Source organism: Orbicella faveolata, unplaced genomic scaffold (assembly GCF_042242905.1).
Source record: "Orbicella faveolata isolate gen_17 unplaced genomic scaffold, um_ofav_v1 contig_12, whole genome shotgun sequence".
NCBI classification, from domain to species: Eukaryota; Metazoa; Cnidaria; class Anthozoa; order Scleractinia; family Merulinidae; genus Orbicella; species Orbicella faveolata.
The window spans coordinates 15,395,001-15,417,500 of NW_028301539.1; the positions used below are offsets into that span (position 1 = coordinate 15,395,001).

A 22,500-nucleotide genomic window follows, 5' to 3' on the forward strand; every position below is an offset into this window, starting at 1 on the left:
GTTTCTATGTAACTGACCTTGCTTTTATTTGCTAATATCTTCTATTACATGTCAGTTTTCACCCTCTCTTATTTGGCAACAAATTAATTTGTTTAGTTATGAACAAGCTTTTATCAGTGTTAAAATCTCTCTGCAGGCAAATGAAACTGGTAGCAGCATTGCCATGGAGCTTGAAGGGGCAAAACATTGCTTTTCTTATCTTCAATCTGCTGGCATATCCATAAAAGTTTTCATTTCTGACAGACACACAGTGTCACGAACACTACATAAACTGTCATAAATAGTCCTTTATTTTGATCATTAGGAGATGAGTCTTTGCCAATTTTGTTTAGGCCATCGCAGTCAGCTTTTAATTACCTAGTTTCCTTTCAATTATCAGTCAATTCTCTTTGCTTGGATAGAACACCTGTTAGCCATATGCTTCCTGTTTGGCCACATTCCACCACTGAATGCCCTTCGTTTCTCACATGATAAGGAATGCCACTCTTGATTTTAGCTAGTCGGAGTTATGTTATCATAGGAGAAAGAAGTCATTGGAGTTTGTTAGTAGTCAGTCCTTACATGTAACTATTGGAGTACCATTGGAGCATTGGAGTTACCTTTTCCTTTTCAGCCTTTAACGCAGTACCAGACATAAGTTCTACTCATTTATATTCACCTTTTCTTTTTTCCTTTTACCACGCCTTTGTAGATCTTGAAAGTTTTAGCTCTCTTTTAATTATGCATTGTAATCTACTCTGTAGTTTTCACTGCATGTGTATAATATTTGGGCAAGTCGACCTTAATAAACGCTGATCAAGTAAAGCCTGTCTAATTGTTCTACATCGCACGGTTGATGCTCAACAATCTCAACGCGCACCACGTGCCAGCTACTTGAGTTTGTTATAGTGAAAAGTCCGAGGATATCCACAAACGCAGGTAAGCTGTATCTTAACGCATAAACATGGAGCCATTGAAAACTATCAGTCAAGTAAGAGGACAGCTGAGCACTGCAGGAACCACGGAGAGGGGAGCTAGGAGTAAAAGAACAATAAAACTAACACGTAAAGCCCTGCAGATCGCAATAGACAACAAACATAAAGAATTTCTCAAATCGTGAAGGCGGCTCCTTAGTGTAATGCAATTAGTAGATGGCTTAAGAGATGACAGCAAAATCGTGCCCTTAACGCGAGACCTCACAGCCGCTTCAGAGGAGTTCGTAGAGCTGCTACAGAACTTGTTTGCACTGTATGCGCAAGATTCATATGGCGATTTCGTGGAGGAAGCTCGACTAGAAGAAGAATATGACACCTTAAAACGAGCTCTCTCAGTTATAGAGAAACTAAAGAATAAAATGAGTAGACAATCCAACAAGTTGTTGGAGATGCGATCTGTCTATTCTCGTCATTCATCGGTCTCTAAAACAAGCAGCGCCATTGCCAGGTTGCAAGCGCTAGTTGATGCAAAAGCGTCCAAAGAGGAAGCTCAATACATGTGCCTAATAGCGGAAAAGGAACTTGAGCACAAAACACACGATGCAGAAACGGAAAGACTTCAGCAACGAGAGAGAGTGCAGTTTGAAAAGGAGATGGCAATCTTAGGAGCAGATAAAAGGGCAGCCATAGCGAATGCTAAACTCAAGGTCTTTGAAGAGGCACTTTCAGAAGAGGATTTTGAATTGCCAGAGTTTAAAGATCCCCAAATTAAGACAGAGGAGTGCACCTCACAATGGGTCCATTCTTCTCCCTTGCTCGACCTCTTGCCCACAGGAAATCTGTCGTGCCCAGAAGGTAAGGTAAAGTCTGTATGCGAGCCAAGTGGCCCATCAGGGCGGAGCTTATCCCGGTTTCTGTAGCATGAAGCGACTAGGAGTATTTCTACTCCCCCCTGGATGGGATGCTAGTCCATTGCAGGGTTACCCCCAGCATTAAGTTCGCTGGTACCCATTTATACACCTGGGTGGAGAGAGGCACTGTGAGAGTAAAGTGTCTTGCCCAAGAACACAACACAATGTCCCCGGTCAGGGTTCAAGCCTGGACCGCTCAATCCAGAGACGAGCACACTAACCATGAGGCCACCGCACCTCCCAGAAACTGCACCTAAACCGCAAATTGTATTGGAGTGAACAAAGCCTTTCATCTCCACCCCACAAACCTAAAACGTTGGGAAAAACAGGTCAATCTCATGTTCTAAGCCCAGATCCTAATTCAGACCATAAATTAAATGACCGTCATGGAAAACAACACGATGCTGCCCTCAATCAACAACCACTTACCCCTTTGACCCCCTCGAGAGATAACACCGGAAGCCAGTTAATCGACTCTCTCACAGTCGTAAATCAACAAATTGTCACTGGGCAAGCTAGACAAAACCTGCTGAAATGCCAACCACATGTGTTCTCTGAAACCCTACTCTCTTTCACCCTTGGAAATCCATGTTCAAAGCCGTGCTAATTGACAATGACGTTTCCCCAACACAGGAAATCAATTACTTGAGGAGCTTCACTAGCAGAACACCACGGTGCTTTGTAGATAATTACAGGAAGTGAGAAATGCGTGACCCGATTGCGTTACTAAGGGATTTGTGGGAAGAACTGGAGAGGCGCTTTGGGAGCACTGTGGTTATTAGCAACACACTCCTGGAGCGCTTGTGCAACTCAGCTACATTCAACGAGAATGATAATGAGAACTTGTAGCAGTTCGCGGATCTTTGTGGATATCGAGAGCCAAGTGACCTACCTCCTGGGACTCTCATGCCTCAATTATTTAAGCGCCATTCAACCTGTAATGGAGAAATTACCGCAGTTCATCTGCGCCAAATGGGAGAAAGAAATTGCTCATTATTCCGACCGCAATGGAGAAATGTAACCCCCCTTCTACAGGTTTTCCAAAATAGTAAAAGAACAGGCGAAGATCAATAATAATCTGAACCTCCTAGCTGATAAAAAGGCAAGACCCCGCAGGGAGAGGAAAACATTGAAAACGAACATGCAGCCCCCCAATGAGAAAAAGGGAGACTCGGGAAACGAGAAGTGGGAAGGTCGTTGTGGAAGAAACAAGCACTGCCAGTTCCACCACAGGACTGGACATGACCAATCAGGGTGTAGGGCATTTGCAGCTAAAACTCTAGAGGAAGGCACACAGTGGATAAAGGACATGCGCTTGTGCTTTTGATGTTTCAGCCCCACCCATATTGAGAGCTGTTGTAATGTCCCCCTAACATGTACTATTTGTGGAGACAGGCACCATAATGCCTTACTGCATAAGGAGGCAACTGCCCCCCAAATCAGAGCCTAAATCAGAGAACAATGGAGTCAACCCGAAATGCACTACGCTCCATGGACCGGCGGGAGGTGTGTCCTACAGTAAAACCCTCTTAGTAGAAGTATAGAGCAAGAGTAGCCCTCACCTCTCTTAGTGGGTTTACACCATAATCGATGAGCAGAAAAAAAAGAAAAAAAGAAAAAATAATCAATGAGCAGAGCAACAGTTTCCTCGTCACCAGCGAGTTAGCCGACAACCTTGAAGCAAGCGGACCCTCGGAGAAATACTTCCTGTCCACATGCAGCAGCGAGAAAGAGGAGGAGCATGGTCAGCAGGTGCCAGGAATTACAGTGTGCTCCCTCAGCGGACCAGAGTTCCCATTGCCAACTCTCACTGAGTGTGACATTCCCACTCCAGACATGGCAAAGAGTTTGCCGCATCTAATCAACCTAGCACATGAGATACCTTCCCTAGACGAGTCTACAAAGGTTCAGCTGCTGATTGGTCGGGATGCGCCCGAGCTGTTGAAAGTCAGACAATTTAGAAATGGCCCAAGAGGAGCCCCCTAGCTGCAACAACTAGCCCTCGGGTGGACTATCAGCAGTCAGATGTGCCTCGATTTCCCAAGTGGGCCTGCACATGTCCTGACCCACCTCACCAGCTTGTCCACTGCCAAGGAGAGACTCCGAGAGACTGGAGACAAGAACTATGAGCTGGTTCCCTGTCCAAACCAATTCAAGGTTGAGGACCCAATCCTGGAGCATGTTACTGATAGCATCTTCAAGACTAGGCAAAGCAACAATGAACCTAGTCTCTCTCGCGAAGACGATTTGTTTCTGGAGATCATAGAGGCGGGAATACACAAGAACGAGTGGCAACTGGTAGATGCCACTACCATTTTGTGATAAGCTCCAAACCATGCAACGCTTAGAAGGGTTCCTGAAGACGTTGGCCAGGAAAGCAAAAATGAGAGCAAATTACCTGGAGTTCATGGGAAAGATTATTGAGAAGGGCCACACCTCCCAGATCCCATGTGTTGAAGCCCCACCTCGCCCTGGCCGTTCCTGGTATTTACCACATTTCACAATGTATAATAACACAAAGCACACTGTGCGAGTGGTGTTTGATTCCAGTAGCGAGTTTCAAGGGGTTTCACTGAACAAAGTGCTTTTACCTGGCCCTGACCTGATGAACAATCTCATTGGCGTTCTAATGCGCTTCTGCAAGGAGAAAATCGCTGTAATGTGCGACGTGGAGCAGATGTTTCACTGTTCTATGTCGACCCAGCACATAGGGACTTCCTTCCTTTCCTGTGGTTTGAAGGCAATGATCCATCAAAGCCCATAATGGAGTATAGAATGAACAAGCACCTGCTCGGCAATGGGCCCAATCCCGCAGTCACCACTTACGGACTTCGCAGAGCAGCATCTGACGGCGAGGAGTATGGCGAGGAGGCCAAGAGATTTATTCACTGCAACTTCTACATTGATGATGGCTTAGCTTTCTTAACAAACACTTAACAAGCAAGTGAAAACAAGTGAAAAACGTACAGGCCTTATCAGCCACCGCTAACCTGCGTCTTCACAAAGTCGTCTCAAATTCAGTGGAGGTCAGGGAGGCCTCTTCCACCGAAGATCAAGCTAAAGACATGCATGACCTAGATCTGTGTCACGACGATCTTCCAGCGCACCGATCACTCGGAGTCTTCTGGAATCTGGAGATGGACACCTTTAAAGTGACCCTGCCAGAAAAGCCGTTCACCAGGGGAGGAGTCCTGTCCATTGTGAATTCAGTGTATGACCCACTCGGTTTCACAGTGCTAGTCATGCTTGATGGGAGAGAGATACTTCAGCGGCTTGTAGCCATGGGCCACCAAACCAGCCGGAACAACACCCCACTGGGCTGGGACGACCCCCTCCCTGCAGCAATGATGAACCGGTGGATGCACTGGAGAGATTCTCTCATGGAGTTACAGCACCTGTTTATTCTTTGCTGTTACCACCCAAAGGATTTTGGCACAGTAGCCAAAGCAGAACTGCACATCTTCTCCGATGCCAGTCAAGACGCTATTGGAGCAGCTGTTTATCTTCGCCAGTTTAACAAAGCGAACGAAGAGTCCACTTCTCTTGTCTATGGCCAAGCCAGAGTTGCCCCAGCGTACCCGACAAGCATCCCTCGACTGGAGCTATGTGCAGCAGTACTAGCCCTGCAAGCAGCACAAAAGGTCCTCAAAGAGATTGATATGGAGATTGCTGACGTAGCATACTACACCAACTCAAAAGTAGTGCTAGGCTACATTACAAACGAGAGCCGTCATTTCTACGTCTGCATAGCCAACCAAGTACAGATGTTAGAAGTTTATCTACCCCTGAACAGTGGAGATATGTAGAGAGTGAATGAAACCCCATGGACTTAGCGACGCATGGTATGACCCCTAGTAAGCTAATGGAAACGAGCTGGCTCACCGGCCTGGAATTCCTCAGAAAACCAGAGAGTACCCCTCAAGCAGATGAAACATTCAAACTCAGTGCAAGTGACCCTGAAGTCTGCAAAGGAGTGTTCAGTGCCAAAGTGAAGACAACTAAAGAAAGGAGGTCAGACCTTGGAGCAGAAAGGTTTGAGAAGTTTTCCTTGTTGAAATCTCTGACACGAGCGATCGTGAATCTACTTGTCATACTCAGAGAGTTTAAGTGCTGGAGAGATGATGAAGCGACATCAGCCAGACTGAGGAGTAAACCAGATAGACCACCAACCTTGGAAGAGTGCAATCAAGCCCTGCGTATCGTAATTAGTACCACGCAGAAAGCGGCATTTGGTGAGTTATCAACAACTGCAAGAATTGAGCCTGAGCAACCAAGGGAAGCTGAAAGTAGTGCCAAGAAAGCTCTCAAGGGATCGCAACTGTACCGTCTCCTCCCGTTCCTTGATGGCCATGGAATTCTCAACATTGGAGGCAGACTAAGAAGAGCAGAAATGGAGTACGGAGAGAAACACCCGATAGAGTTACCAGAGAATAACCATGTGTGACAGCTAGTAGCGAAACATCACCACCTCAGAGTTCACCACCACGGAAGGCAAATTACTGGAGGAGCAATTCGACAAGCAGGATTCTGGCTTGTTGGAGGTCATGATACTGTGACGAAGATCATTGGAGCCTGCGTTCCTTGCAAGAACCTAAGAGGACCACCCCTGGTTCAGTGCATGGCAGACCTCCCGCCGATAGAACCGAGGTCTGCCCCCCTTCACTAACATGGGCTTTGATGTCTTTGGCCCCTGGACGGTGCAAACACAGAAAACGAGAGGGGTAGCTGCAAATGCCAAGAGGTGGGGCCTAGTGTTTACATGCCTCAGCATTAGAGCCATCCACATAGAGGTACTGGAGGCCGTGGATGCCGGCGCATTTATCTGTGTGCTAGGGAGATTCTTTGCTTTACACAGCCATGCCAAACTCCTTAGATTTGACCGTGGTACTAACTTCATTGGAGCAAACACAGAGCTACAAGGAGTGTCAGAGTTCAATGAGAAGGTGGGGAAATTCACAACGGAGCACAGATGCAAATGTGAGTTCAACTCTCCCCACGCATCACATTTCGGTGGCATATGGGTGAGACAAATTGGCACCATATGACATGTACTGGATGCTATGTTCGCTAAACTAGGCAAAACCCAACTTATGCACAAATTACTGGTCATGCTGATGGCCAAAGTGGTAGCCATAGTCAACGCCAGACTGATATCTGCACTGCCATCTGACACTGACGATCCACAACCTCTGTCCCCTGCAATGTTACTCACGTTGAAAACACACCCAGCTGGACCCCCACCAGGCCAGTTCCTACGTGCTGACATCTATGCACGTTGTCGCTGGAGAAGGGTCCAGTTTCTAGCTGAGCAATTCTGGACAAGATGGCGACGAGAGTACTTGCAGAGCCTGCAGCCTCAACAGAAATGGACTGACACGAGACGTTACGTGTGGGGGACGTGCTTGTGCGAGACGAGCAGCAGCATCGAAACAACTGGACATTGGGAAGGGTAGGAGATGTCATATGAAGCGAGGACGACAGAGTTAGGAAAGTCAGGGTAGAAATCATCAAAGACAGAGAGAGGAAGGCGTATCTACGACCTATTAAGGAACTTATACTACTTCTGCCCAAAGATGGAACCGAACCAAACCAGGAGTCACATTAAAATGAAGATTTCAAATAGAGGAGTAGCAAGGATTAGAATCCTTGGGCCAGGAGTGTCACGAACGCTACATAAACTGTCATAAATAGTCCTTTATTTAGATCATTAGGAGATAAGTCTTTGCCAGTTTTGTTTAGGTCATCGTGGTGGGCTTTTAATTACCTTGGTTTCCTTTCAATTATCAGTCAATTCTCTTTTCTTGGATAGAACGCCTGTTAGCCATATGCTTCCTGTTTGGCTACATTCCACCATTGAACGCCCTTTGTTTCTCACATGATAAGGAACGCCACTTTTGATTTTAGCTAGTTGGAGTTACATTATCATAGGAGAAACAAGTCTTCGGAGTTTATTAGTAGTCAGTCGTTACACGTAACTATTGGAGTACTGTTGGAGCATTAGAGTTACCTTTTCCTTTTCAGCCTTGAATGCAGTACCGGACATAAGTTCTACTCATTTATATTCACCTTTTTGTTTTTCCTTTTACCACGCCTTTGCAGATCTTGTAAATTTTAGCTCTCTTTTAATTATGTATTGTAATCTACTCAGTAGTTTTCACTGCATGTTTATAATATTTGGGCAAGTAGACCTTAATAAATGCTGATCAAGTAAAGCCTGTCTAATTGTTCTACATCGAGCGGTTGATGCTCAACAATCTCAACGTGCACCACGTGCCAGCTACTTGGGTTCATTATACGGAGGAATTGCCAAATGAATAAATGAATGCCAAACAAGTTGTGCCCACTTCTTTGACATCTGGCATGTGGAACGCTCAATTGGAAAGGCGATGACGAAGCTCGGGAAAGAGAAAGATTGTGAAAAAGTTGCTGACTGGGTTAAAGGTGCATGTAACCATTTTTATTGGTGTGCCACATCTACAAAAACGGGGTTTGAAGAGTTGGTTGCAGCAAAGTGGAGGTCATTCATGTAGCATGTTGCCAATAAACACAATAATCATGCATCTTCCCTGTTCAACAAATGTGCTCATGACAATCAGATTGAAAATCGAAGATGGATCAAGATAGGTGAATTGTAGTCATTGCCTTGTTTGGTAGTAATTTATAGTTTTGGAGCTAGGCATTTACCATTCATATTCCCATAGCACACACAATAATTAAAATCTAGAATGGCATTAATTCAAAATGAGAGGATATTAATTGTTTTGTCCCTTTCTTGAATGTAACACCAAGAATAGATATAGCCAAGACAAGGTGACAAGGAACATTTATTTCCATTCTTTCTTCTTAAGGACCATAAGACTATTGAATAACCTTTTTGTGAAAATATCCGATTCAAACCCCCCGACTGTTTTTAACTCTAAGTTACTTCTCTGTTTAGCTAAGAAACAATAGACTTTTAAACTTTATATTTTTATATCACACTCTTTCATAATTCATATATTTTTATATATGTATTATCAGAGTTTATTTATTTAGTTATTAATTTATATGTTTTATAATCAACTTTTATAATTTAGTTGGTGCGATGTCTTAATGATTTTACCGACTTAATAAATGTAGATGTAGGGACTTCCTGAACCAAATAGTTTTATAAGGTTAAACATGCATTTTCTTTTATCTTCTTTTAGGAACTAAGGCTTATGACAAGCTCAACAGCCTCCTAACTAATGTGCATCTGGTTAATGACATCAAGAAACTGTCTGCTGGGGCCCAGACTATTTGTCTTGAAGGTTTTCTGTAGAATGTTGTGAGCTGTGTAACCGCTCCTCCAGTAGTTTTCCAGTAGTTCGGTCGGATGAAACACGTCAGTCGCTTGAATTAAAATAGAGTTGCGTTCTCGAGTTTTTGCTGGTTTATTGGCTCTAGAATATTACACTGGCGACAAGGTACGGACAAAACCATGGCCTTGATCGGGAAAATCGCGGAATACAACGAGAACAACAGCTGGATTGAGTACACCGAACAGCTCGAGCAGTATTTCGCGGCAAATGAGATTACGGACAACAACAAAAAACGTGCAGTTCTGCTCAGTGTGTGGAGCAAAAACTTACAAACTCATCAGGAATTTGGTTAATCCAAGGAAGCCCACCGACAAGTCGTTCGTAGAGCTGGTTAATTTGGTAAACAATCATTTGAATCCTAGACCATCATCTATTGTGTATCGCTTCAAATTTAACAGCTGGTTTCATCAGCAAGGAGAAACAATACAACAGTATGTCGCCAAACTGAGGAATTTATCGGAGCACTGTGACTTTGGCAACCAACTGGAGAAAATGCTGCATGATCGACTGGTTTGCAGATTGAACGACGAACAGATACAGCAGAGATTGCTTGCTGAAAGTCAACTAGAGTTCAAGAAGGCAATGGAATTAGCCACCGCGATGGAAATTGGCGACAGGAATACACGTGATCTGATTGCTGGAAATCTGACTGAGAAACCCAATGAATCGCAAGTTCACCGCGTGACCCAAGACCCACTGAAACAGCCACCAAGGGATCCGAAAAGGCCGACAAAAGAATGTTATCGTTGTGGAGGACAATTCCACGATCCTGATAAGTGCAGATACAAAGACAAAGAGTGCTACAAATGCCGTAAGAAGGGTCACAAGGCAAACCAATGTCTCAGGAAGCGTAAACCGGAGTTTTGAAAGAGTGGCAAATTTGGAAATACACATCACCTGGAGGCAACAGACGAGTCGAGTGAGGAAGAATGCGAAGAATACACAATGTTTCACATAAACGCCGTGGAGAGAGAACCGTTTCAAGTTGAGCTACAACTAAATGGAGTTCAGACGAGCATGGAAGTGGACACTGGCGCCGCTGCTACGATCATCAACGAAGCAACCTACAAGAGAATTATTGCAGGGAATCTGGTGAAGAACCGAAAGCAATTGGAAACTGCTAAAGTGAAGCTCCAAACGTACACAGGTGAATTAGTAAAGGTCATAGGAACTTTGAATGTTATTGTGAAGTATGAGAAACAAGAAGTGGAACTGCAAACACTCGTGGTGGAAGGATCTGGGCCTAACTTACTGGGAAGGAACTGGTTGAGAGTTCTGACACTCAACTGGAAGGAGTTGTTCAAAATGCAAGTTGTCAAAAACAACCAAGGGTCTTCACTTGAAAAATTGGTTGACCGGTACTCAGAAGTGTTTAGAGAAGGACTTGGGACCTTCAAGGGCCCAAAGGCAAAAATTCATGTGGAATCAGAGGCACAACCAAAATTCTTGAAGGCGAGACCAGTGCCATATGCTATGACTGGGAAGATTGAGGCTGAACTCAAGAGGCTACAAGATGAGGGAACGATTGAACCGGTTCAGTTCTCGGAATGGGCTGCTCCCATTGTACCTATTCTGAAACCAGACGACTCAATTCGCATCTGCGGAGACTACAAAACAACTGTCAATCAAGTTTCAAAACTGGACAGTTATCCTATCCTGAAGGTTGAAGACCTCCTAGCGACACTAGGAGGAGGTGAAAAATTCACGAAGTTGGACATGAGCCAAGCCTACCAGCAGCTTCTTCTGGATGATGAATCTAAACAGTACACCACCATTAACACACACAAGGGGCTGTTCCAGTACAACCGCCTACCCTACGGGATATCCTCAGCACCAGGAATATTTCAGCGGAACACGGAGAATCTACTGCAGAACATTCCTTATGTAATTGTCCAGGTGGATAATATCCTAGTGTCCAGAGCCTGCGATAAAGATCACTTAAACAACCTGGAAGAAGTCTTAAAGCGACTAGCAAGTGCTGGCTTGCGACTTCGGAAAAACAAGTGTGTGTTCATGGAACCTCAAGTAACCTACCTGGGTCACAAGGTCAGCAAAGAAGGTATTCAACCATTGGATGACAAGGTTGAAGCAATCACCAATGCACCAGTGCCCAAGAATGTGTAAGAACTCAAATCGTACCTAGGCATGATTAACTACTACCAGAAATTCCTGCCTAACCTGTCGAGCGTGTTGGCTCCATTGCATGATTTACTACGTAAAGAGACCCGCTGGTATTGGGGTAAAGAGCAGATGCAGGCTTTCCAGAAGTCTAAGGATTTCCTGAAGTCCTCTAGACTCCTTGTCCATTATGATAGTCAGAAGAAGTTAACCTTGGCATGCGATGCATCACAATATGGCTTGGGAGCTGTTCTCTCGCATTGAATGGATGATGGCTCAGAACATCCAATCGCATATGCTTCCAGGACACTGTCCAATGCAGAAAGAAATTATTCCAATCTTGAGAGAGAAGCACTTTCCTTGGTATTTGGTGTGAAGAAATTTCACCAGTACATTTACGGCAGACATTTTAGTCTAGTGACTGATCACAAACCATTGGAATCATTGTTCAGTGAGAAGAAGGCCACACCGCCTATGGCAGCAGCTAGAATTCAGCGTTGGGCCTTAACTCTAGCTGCATACAACTACTCCATCGAGTACAAACCAGGACCACAACATGCCAATGCTGATGCCCTCAGCCGACTACCCTTGCCGGTTAGTCCTTCAACTACACCTTTGCCTGCAGAAACTGTGTTTGCAATGGAACTCCTCAATTCAACACCAGTGAGTGTGGATGAGATCAGAACCGGAACCAGATGTGATCCAATACTGTCACAAGTAATCAAGTTCGTTCAGCTTGGTTGGCCTAATCACAACTCAGATGAAGCATTGAAGCCCTACATCACTAGGAAAGACGAATTAAGTGTTCAAGATGGATGTTTGCTGTGGGGCAATTGAGTAGTGGTCCCCCCTAAGGAAAGAGCAAGAGTGGTAGAAGAGTTACACGAGACACACCCTGGAATTTGCCGTATGAAGGCGCGCTGGCGAGAAGTTATGTGTGGTGGCCAAAAATGGATGCAGACTTAGAGCAGAAGGTTCACCAGTGCAGTCCCTGCCAGGAAAGCAGGAAGTCACCGCCAGAAGCCCCTCTACATCCCTGGGAATGGCCTCATAAACCCTGGGTTCGACTCCACCTAGACTATGCAGGTCCGTTCCTTGGAAAAATGTTTCACATTGTGATGGATGCCCACTCCAAGTGGATGGAGGCATTTCAAATGAATACATCAACTTCAAGTGCTACCATCAAGAAATTGAGAATCGCTTTCGCGACACACGGCCTACCTGAAATTGTCGTCACAGACAATGGCAGCAACTTTGCGAGCAAAGAGTTTGGAGATTTCCTCAAACAGAACGGGATCCGTCACATCAGAACAGCACCCTACCACCCAGCGTCTAACAGACTGGCTGAGAGAGCGGTACAAACATTCAAGGAGGGAATGAAGAAGATGAGTGGAGGAAGTGTGGAGGCACGAGTTTCAGAATTTCTAGCTCGTTACAGAATCACCCTGCAGACTTCAACAGGAGTGTCCCCTGCAGAATTACTTCTAGGAAGGAAACCCAGATCAAGACTAGACCTAGTCTACCCGGAAATCGGAAGGAAAGTGCGACAAAGCCAAGCTTCTCAGAAACAGGCACATGACTGGCACGCTAAGGAACGCACTGTGCAGGAAGGGGAAGCAGTTTATGCAAGCAACTTCCGAAGAGGACCAAGGTGGTTACCTGGAATCTTGAAAGAGTCAACGGGTCCAACTTCCTTTGCAGTTCAGCTAGAAGATGGCCAACTCTTGAGACGTCACCAAGACCACCTTATACAGCAATCCTGCGTTCTCCAAGCGCCTATTACTGATCAAGAGGTTCCAGCAGACCCAATTCCAGCATGCCGGTAGCTGAACAGCCAGAATTGCAGTGGGAAGAAACCCCAAGGGAGCCTGCTGTTCCTGTGCAATCAACTACCCAAGGCATTCCAGAGAAGCATTACCCTACTAGGAACAGACACGCACCTCAATACATGGCTGATTTTGTCATTAAGTGACTTTTTAGGTTATTAGGACAGAGACACTTAAGAACTGCAAGCTAAGTTTTGTCGTTGATTTATTGTACTAGTTTTCATGGCTTAGTGGGGGAGTGTAGAATGTTGTGAACTGTGTAACCGCTCCTCCAGTAGTTTTCCAGTAGTTCGGTCAGATGAAACACGTTGTCAGTCGCTTGAATTAAAATAGAGTTGCGTTCTCGAGTTTTGGCTGGTTTATTGGCTCTAGAATATTACATTTTCACTCAACCTTGAACCGCTGGGATCCAAAGATGGTTTGCTTTTCTTGGCTTGGGACTTTTTGGAGGTACAGTACACCAAAATGGTTACAATAGCTATAAATTGCTATAACATAGGGAAATTGAACAACAATACATCAAAAAATAACCAGTGTAAATACTACACTGAGATGCTAAATAAGATTCGATCACAGAAATGCACAACAAAAGGGACTGATTAACAGCTCAATGCTCTCAAACCTAAACGGTGGGCGTTCACTCTAGTAATGTTAAGAACATTTTCTAATTTAGACGATTATAAATCAATTAACATTGTACAAATGTTCATTTGTATTCTTTCGCCCATAGCTATAAAAACGTAACCTAATCAAAATGACAAAGGTACTCCCATATTGGTCCTGCTTGAGCCAAGGGTTAGGAAATCAAAAACATCAAGAGTTCAAGGTTGACAAGGCCACATGAGATGGAACAAAAATCTACTTCAAAGGGAGGCTACCTCAGTTTTTATATGTGCATGGTGATCCTTAAAGGTCCGATTACAAAACCAATAAAAAGGGAGTAAACATTATAACTACATTCGTAACTAAGATATAGAGACAATTATTAACTAATCAAAATTGGGCTTTGACTAGTGTCCTTAACAATTATGGTACTCCTGAGTTTCATATTGCCATAAGGCACGCTGGCGTTTGCTATTTAGAACAACATTCTGGTTTGTTTGTTCAGAGTGTGTCTGAAAATTCATGGAAAAGTTAATTGTGTCATTCATATCATTGAGTCCAGGCTTTCTTGAACAGAAGACTCTACAATAACTCCACCCAGTGCTGATAAAACACCAAGATTATTGTTTATTGGTTACATAGAAGAGTTGCATTGTTTCTACAGTACCTCATACTACTAATAAATTCAAATTATCAAAATCTGATGAGCAACACCAGAGGAAAATCATAAGCCAGCAAAATAATAGGCAGAGAAAAAAGAAACAAGAGCAAACTATGAGGGATGTTACGAAAAAGGCATGTAGTAAGAAACAGTACTTACTAAGTTTTCATGCAGAAAAACATGGAGATATTCATAAACAGGACTGGGCAAAACAAAACATAGCAAAATTCCATAATTCCAACAATTATGAAATTTACCAATGCAAAGTTTGTTTTGAAGCATGGCCATCAAGAGTGGTGCCAAAATGTCCACAAAATTATACCTGTTCTAGATGCTCAAGAGAAAAGGGGTCACCAAAACAATTCTCCAAGGAAAACTTTACGATACCCTCAGCAGTACCAGTGAACTTTCTGGTTTAACGCAAGTAGAAGAAATGTTGGTTGCTAAAGCTCCTCTTATAATGCATATTTATATCAAACTGTCATATCGAACTGTTATCGATCTGTCAAATTATAGGTGAACAATGAACTCTTGGTCCAAAAGTAGATCACAATGATTGATTCATTTAGGTGGGAATGTTAAGTTGTTTTTGGATATTTAAGATTGTAAGTCTAACTTTATATATTCATTAGCATTTACCCACTTGCTTGAGACGAGAGTAATAAAGCGTCATTAATATCAATACGAAAGCAAGCAACTCTCAACGTCACAAGCCAAGCTTACCAAACAGCAATGAGTGATACCAATGAAACCCCGCGAACTCCAGAAACACAGCCTCCACAAGTCACCACTGCAAATACCGCAAGCACGAGTACCAACACAAATGTTCTGTGCAGCGGCCTACTGCCATTTGCCCTGTTCAATCCACTCAGTGACCAAGCAAGTGTAGGTCTTGGCTGGCGAAAATGGACAAGATGTTTTGAAAACCTGCTAATAAGTCTGCGTGAGTTTGATCCTACAGTCCGCAGGGGACTACTCCTCGCATATGTGAGGGGACCTAAATAGGGATAACCTCATGGTCCTCCTTTTCAAATACTCTTTGTACTCTGTATTTGAATAAAGTATTATTATTATATGTCGGCAAGGCCACAAACGACATCTTTGATACGCTATCCAACACAGGCACTGACTATGACACAGCTATTGCCCGCCTCACTGCTCACTTTGACACAGTCCAAAACAAAGACATGGATATTTACGACAAATAAAGCAAGAACCAGGAGAATCACTGCAAAACTTTCACTGCTGCCTCAAAGAGAAAGCCATTCTTTGTGAATTCCCCAACCAAGATGCAGAGATCAAAACACAGATTATCCACCATACCTTGGATTCCAGAATTTGCCGAAAAGCTCTTCGCGAATCCATGGATCTGAAAGCTATTTTGGATTATGGTTATTCCTTGGAAAAATCAGACCTCGACTCCAAATGCATTGAAAATGGTGGTCAAAATGAAACAGTCAAATACACCGATCGCCAACCAAACGGACCGCCGCACCGAAGAACACATCAGCACCAAAAACAACAGCGTAATCCGGACCAGTCCCAATTGAAAGAAAACAAGCAACAAGCTCGGAAATGTATATATTGCGGAGGACCATTTCCCCACGATGGAGGAAGATTCATGCCCAGCTAGCGGACTGAAATGTAGTGCATGTTACAAAACTGGTCGCTTTGCTAAAAGCTGCATATCAAAACCAAAACAACCTCCAAGACACCAGAATGTTTGTGAAATCAGCCAAGCAGAGCAACCCATTTATCTCAGTAACACAGATGATGAATTTGTTTACTCAATTAACACATCAAGCAAACAACTGGAAACAGTCACACGAATCGCGAACATTCCCGTTACAGTCATTCTTGATGCCGGATCATCTGTTAAGCTATTAAATAAGTCGATTTTCGACAAAATCCATCAGCAAAATCCAGACATGAAGTTGAAAACTTCTCCTTACCATGTTTTTCCATATGGGGCAGACAAGCTGATTGAACTGTGAGGACAATTCACCACCGAGATTAAATCAGACACCACTGCAAAAACCGACAAGTTTCTCGTGACAAAGACAAACAGCAAGTGTCTACTGAGCTACAACACCTGTATGGCCCTGGAGTTATTGGATGTCAAAATTAACGCCAACACTCTGGAACACACAAATTCTTCACAAACAAACAAATGTTCAAAGGAATGGGCAACATCAAGAATCTCCAAGTAACACTAGACATTGACCCATCCATTAAACCAGTAGCTCAATGACCCTAACGCATCCCTCACAGGATGAAAACAGTGGTAAACAGCAAACTAGATGAAATGCAAAAACAAGGTATTATTGAAAAGGTTGAAGGATCAACGCCCTGGCTTTCACCGCTTATTGCCATACCCAAGAAAGATGGAGATGTTCGTCTTGTGCTTGACATGCTCATCCCAAATCAAGCACTCACACGATGCCAAATACAAATACCAACCATAGATGAGATTTTGCAGAAAATGGAGGGTGCAGCAATTTTGTCTGAAGTAGATTTACCGCAGGGATATCTACAAGCCACGCTAGCCGAAGAGTCACGCTAAATTACAGCCTTCCAGACCCCAGATGACGGGCCACATCGCTTCACATGTCTGATTATGGGAGCCTGCCCCTTGGGAGAGTACTTCCACGAAGTCATAAACCAAATTATCAGAGATGTTCCGAACTGTGAAAACATATCCGACAACATATGGCTATGGTCCAAGAACATGGAGCATATCACGCAATTAGACCAACTACTTGGAACTCTCCAAAACAATGGCATCACACTGAAACTCTGCAAATGTTCCTTCTGAGTGCGTGAAATCAACATCTTTGGCCACATTGTTTCCGGTCAAGGAATCTATCCAGACAACAACAAGACTGAAGCGGTAACCAATGCCCCCAGGCCAAAATGTGCATCAGAAATACGTTTGTTCCTCATACTGACAAATTATTGTTCCAGATACATACCTGATTACAGTAGCGTCACGTACCCTCTACGCTAAGTGACCAAGACCACCAGTTCCTTTCATGGGGAAAAGAACAAGATGAAGGCATCACAAAGCTCAAGCAAGCTCTAGCAAGTCCACAGATATTGGCACACTACAGCCTCACCCCACCTATTCGACTTGTAGTGGACGCCTCACCTTGGGCATTAGGAGCAGATTGCTACAGCAGCAACCGGATTCCACTTATCGACCAATTGCCTATGTAAACCGCTCACTCACAGATGTTGAGATGAAATACGCACAACTTGAAAACGAATCTCTCACAGTCGTATTTGGCTGTGAACACTTCCACCAATATCTGTATGGAAGAAACTTTGAGCTAGAAACCAACCACCGCCCACTTGAACACATTTCCAAGCCAAAGATCAGCCTTCAAGGCAAATCCAGCCCCGCCAGATTAGAAAGATGGGTTCTGCAACTTCAAGAGTATGACTTCAAGGTAGTCTACCGTCCAGGGAAACACAACCTGGCTGACTCATTGTCCTGTTTACCCACAAAGTTACAATGGAGTAACATGGAAGCATGTGCCGATAGATATGTTCACTACCTAGCAGAGCAGTTAACACCACAAGCCATGACAATTGAAGAAATCCAGCAAGCATCCACAGAAGACAAAGAACTGATGCAGATTAGAGACAACCTTCAAAAGAACAAGCCTCACAAACTCCCTTCACCATACAAACACATATCAGAAGAACTCTCTATCACCAAAACATCCTCCTTTGAGGAAACTGCATAGTACTTCCAACCAAACTCAGGCGAAGAGCAATCACCTTGGCTCATGAAGATCATGCATGCATGACAAAATGTAAACAATGTATCCGTTCAAAACTGTGGTGGCCCCAGACAGATCTCCAAATCAAAGAACACATCAAGTCCTGTCACCCTTGTCAAGTTACCAGTTGGCCTGAACAACCAGAACCTGTTTGTCCAACTGAGCTTCCTGAAAAGCCCGGACACACCTGGCTATTGATGTGTGTGGACTATTTCCCACAGGAGACCACAAAGAGATCAAAGATTCTGACGCTGACTATGTTGATTTGTTGAACATGGTTCAGACACACTCGTTGTAGTACAAATTACTGTTTGAGGAGAAAGCACAATGAAACAACCAAAACGTAGATTTAAGTTTCCATTTGAAACTTCATTGCATTTTGAGCCTATTCATTCAAAAGACAACACATCGAATTACAAAGTTGAGGTCACTACAAAAAGAAATGATTCCAGAGTTAACAACCACCAGTGCTTTCAACTTCAAGGCTGGAGGGTAAATTGTGATATTCAAGTAGTTATATATTGCATGCATGTGTGGAGTACTTAGCAAAATATGCTGCAAAAAGTGAAACCAGATCACATCTCCTTAAGCAGGCGTTCAGTAGTATTGTGCATAATTCTCAAGTATTAATACCAATGCTGCATCCACAATTGAGAAAACTGTAATGAGAACACTTGGCCAGAGAGACTTTTTGGCACAAGAGACAATGCACCATTTACTATCCTTAAACCTTGTAAGTTCATCCTTTAATGTAGTTCCTATAAACTTCAATGGTTCACGAAGACTTAATATAGCAACACAACCTGATGATAGAGCAACAACAGACAGTTTGCTTGATGCCTTTGCTGAACGTGAAAAATATCAAGGCACTGTAAAAATTAATGTGACTTAAATTTGCAATCAAATACAAACTTGTCAATAGAAAATTACTACATCAACCAGATAATAAAGTACCAAGAGTTTTCCCCAAATACTTGTCAAATCCCAAAAGTACAAAATTTTGGCTTATACTGTAAATACCAGTTGCTGAGATATAAGCCTTGGAAAAACAAACAGGATGATGCATGGGAAAACCAACCAAAGAGTAATGATGTGTTCATTTCACAGTGGAAAACTCTTTTGCAAACAGATTATGCAAAAAAACATGTGTCTGATTGGCATAGAAAACTGGAGACATACAGTCCATATGTGATAATGTGCAAACTCAAGATTATGTGGAACCAGAACAACAGCGTGAAGAATGGATGGTTTTAGCAGACTTCATTCAATCAGCCAATTGAGACGATTTTGATACCTTATCAGAAAATGACTGGCATAGCTGCAGTTATCCATACACCCCACAGCAACTGTTACAAATGAGTTTATCAATAAATTCAACAAAGCAGTATTATGAGAGTCAACATCAAAACTTCAGTACAGACATAAATACTTTTAGTAGCATGCAGTTGCTTGCTTACAATCTAGTAAAAGACCATTTTGAAAATCCAAACCCTCAGTCACCCTTGCATTTGTTAATATTGCTGGAACAGGTAAAAGTTACCTTATAAATGCATTGAGAAATCTTCTGAAAAACAATTGTACTGGAACAGCAACTACTGGAAAAGCTTCATTCAATGTAAATGGCATAACCATCCATTCACTTCTGAACTTACCTGTTGGCCACAGAGGCAACACAGATTTGAAAGGGCAACCCTTGCAAGGTTACAAGATAAACTAAATGACATTAAATATATACTCATTGATGAGTACTCTATGCTTGGAAAAACACAGCTTGGCTGGATTGATAAATGTTGTAGGTAGGCAACTGGGCAACAGGATGAAATTTTTGGAAATGCATCAATTATTTTAAAGGGGACCCTGCACAATTACCACCTGTTGCAGACAAACCTTTGTATCATGCAAAGCCATCAGGGGTTATGGGTGAACAAGGCCATCTTGCATATTTAATATTTGACAAAGTTGTACAGTTATCTCAAAATCAAAGAGTGCAAGGTTCAAACCTGGAACAGGTTTCTTTTAAAAAATTATCAGAGCGTCTGAGGATTGGAGATTCGATTAAAGAAGACTGGTAACTTCTTCTTACTCACCAACCCCTAGCCGTGCCTAATCTAAATGAATTTGGAAATGCAATAAGACTATTTTATAGCCATGATCAAGTAGCTACTTGTAATTATGACCAACTATTAGAACTTTATCAACCAACAGCTCAAATTGAAGCTCGTCATTCCTCTTCTGTTGCAAAGGCTATTTCTCCTAAAGAAATGTGCAGATTAGTTCCAACCTTGTTTCTAGCTAGAGAAGCTTCTGTGATGCTAACCATGAATTTATGGGCAGAGGTTGGACTGTGTAATGGAGCAACAGGAAAAGTAATAGATATTGTTTATGCAGAAAACCACTCCTCACCAAACCTGCCTATAGCAGTAATAGTTCAGTTTGACTGTTACACAGGACCATCATTCATTGACACTTCACCAAACTGTGTTCCAATTCCTCCTATTACTATTACTTTCTAAGTCACTTGAGACATTTCATAAGACAGCAACTGCCATTAAAACTTCCATGGGCAATAACAATACATAAAAGCCAAGGACTAACTCTCCCAAAGGCATGGATCAATATTGGACAAAGCGAAAAAGCAACAGGTATTACATATGTTGCAATAAGCAGAGTTTGATCACTTGATTCTTGTATAATCGAGCCTATGACATTTGAGCACCTAACAAGTATTAAGATATCTTCTCAATTTCGATTTAGACCAAACGAAGAAAACCACTTGAGTAAATTAGCCCAGGATACAAAATCGCTTTTAATGAAGAAATAATTTCCATTTCTTGTGTTCACCACCAATAGAACAACAAAGATCATTGCACAAAATGATCTTTTCTCTAATATGTATCAATTTCTTTAATATACTCAATTTTTGATTTTTGTATTTTTTTGTTACAATAACAAACATAATAGTGGGGATAATTCAATTGATTGTAAAATACAATATCTGTGGGAACTGGCATTGTATAACTTAACTAACATATTGTACTTTTCTTCGTAAGGAAAAATATTCAAAATCACTACACAACAATGTCTTCAACTCCTTCAAAACGCAAAGGTATGTACGCACTTATCTTACTGAGAATACTAATAACTTGCCTTTAATTATTTTGCTATGGAGCCAATCTGAGGCAATAAGTAAATATATTGTTATGACTGCCTCTTATGCTATAGATTGTTACAATTTTTTTTAAACTGAAGTTAATTACAAAAGGAATTGTTCTCACTGTATTGTAACGAATTCCTTTTTCCCTTTTTTCAGAAAGCGACCCAGGCTTTATTCACAATGTATCACCCATGAAAAAAGCCAAGAAAGGGACACAGTACTACTGTTGCACTCTGCAGACCTCTCCTACTAAAACCTGGAGAGTTGTTGGATTTGATCGAGCAACACACAATCAGTGTCAGCTCCATGAAAAAAACAGGAAATCCAGTGAAGCTACTAAATGTCAGGGAAGAAAATGGTCAGTATCTCGTAAACCAAATGACCACATTACCTCAGATGTCAAATAGCGATGTCACCTTCACCAGTACCCTTCCTTCATCATCTTCAGATTGTGACTTCCACAAACATTGCATTAAGCCAGCTACCAGCCCTGACAAGGAACCAGAATGTCAATGTAACAGGAGTTTTAACTCTTGGTCAAAAATCACCAAAACAAGTCACAAAAAGAAATGGCCAAAACGGAAAGGTTAAGGAAGATTGCATTATTGAGGTTGCTACTGGAAATGCAGACATCCACATATGGGATGAACTGACAGAGAAAGTAGAGAACTCAAAGAGCTATACCTTGAAAAATCTAAGTGTAAAGAATTACTCAGGCAACACCATACTGGGAACAACAGCATCCACAACCTTTGATGAAGTACAATTTGAACTTAAAGAACTCAAAGGTCCAGATCTTCTGCAGAATACTGATAAAAAAGTTACTGTGCAAGAGTTTAAATTTGGTGATAAACTTAATATTCACTTGCAATGCCAAATTAAATCATGTAACAGAAAGATTCCATACATCACTGCAAATATTATCACATGCCCATCATGTGCTGCTACACAGAAAGCAAAATCTTGCAAGAAAGCTATGTCAGCAAGACTTTGTGTCAATGTTGACAACACTGAAATGTGTTTCACTGCGCTCACTGATGTATTGTAGAATCTCCTCAACCAGGATACAGAATCTAACCTAACGTCCGACCAAATCTCAGAAGCTCTGCTTTCAATAGAGAACATTATGATGCTTGCAGATGCAACATCAAATTATATCAAAGACACTGTGAAATCTGAGTAACTTCA

The 22,500-nt window shown here is 42.6% G+C and overlaps 3 protein-coding genes and 2 pseudogenes across 4 annotated transcripts in view; all 5 read left to right on the top strand.

Moving 5' to 3' along the window:
- LOC149116846 (uncharacterized) overlaps positions 1-22,500 on the top strand; it is a 24,660-nt gene that overhangs the window by 1,891 nt on the left and 269 nt on the right. For both annotated transcript variants that reach the window (XM_089282523.1, XM_089282522.1), the window contains 2 exons: positions 21,209-21,264; positions 21,469-22,500. The exon at positions 21,469-22,500 is cut by the window's right edge and continues 269 nt beyond it. In XM_089282523.1, the coding sequence (XP_089138649.1) occupies positions 21,722-22,360 (639 nt within the window). In that variant the 5' untranslated portion in view covers positions 21,209-21,264; positions 21,469-21,721 and the 3' untranslated portion in view covers positions 22,361-22,500. The remainder of the gene's footprint in view (positions 1-21,208; positions 21,265-21,468) is intronic.
- LOC110061532 (uncharacterized) lies at positions 29-13,825 on the top strand (annotated as a pseudogene).
- On the top strand, positions 837-2,052 carry LOC149116847 (uncharacterized). Its single transcript, XM_089282521.1, has one exon. It carries the CDS (start codon positions 1,118-1,120, stop codon positions 1,832-1,834), a length of 717 nt encoding a protein of 238 aa, XP_089138647.1. The 5' UTR covers positions 837-1,117; the 3' UTR covers positions 1,835-2,052.
- On the top strand, positions 2,052-4,043 carry LOC149116848 (uncharacterized; annotated as a pseudogene).
- On the top strand, positions 17,613-18,122 carry LOC149116849 (uncharacterized). Its single transcript, XM_089280384.1, has one exon. The coding sequence runs from the start codon at positions 17,613-17,615 to the stop codon at positions 18,120-18,122; it is 510 nt and encodes a 169-aa protein (XP_089136510.1).

Excerpts from the sequence above, each read along its gene's own strand:
- LOC149116847 (XM_089282521.1), top strand. The coding sequence starts at position 1,118 with ATGCAATTAGTAGATGGCTTAAGAGATGACAGCAAAATCGTGCCCTTA.
- LOC149116849 (XM_089280384.1), top strand. The coding sequence starts at position 17,613 with ATGAAATACGCACAACTTGAAAACGAATCTCTCACAGTCGTATTTGGC.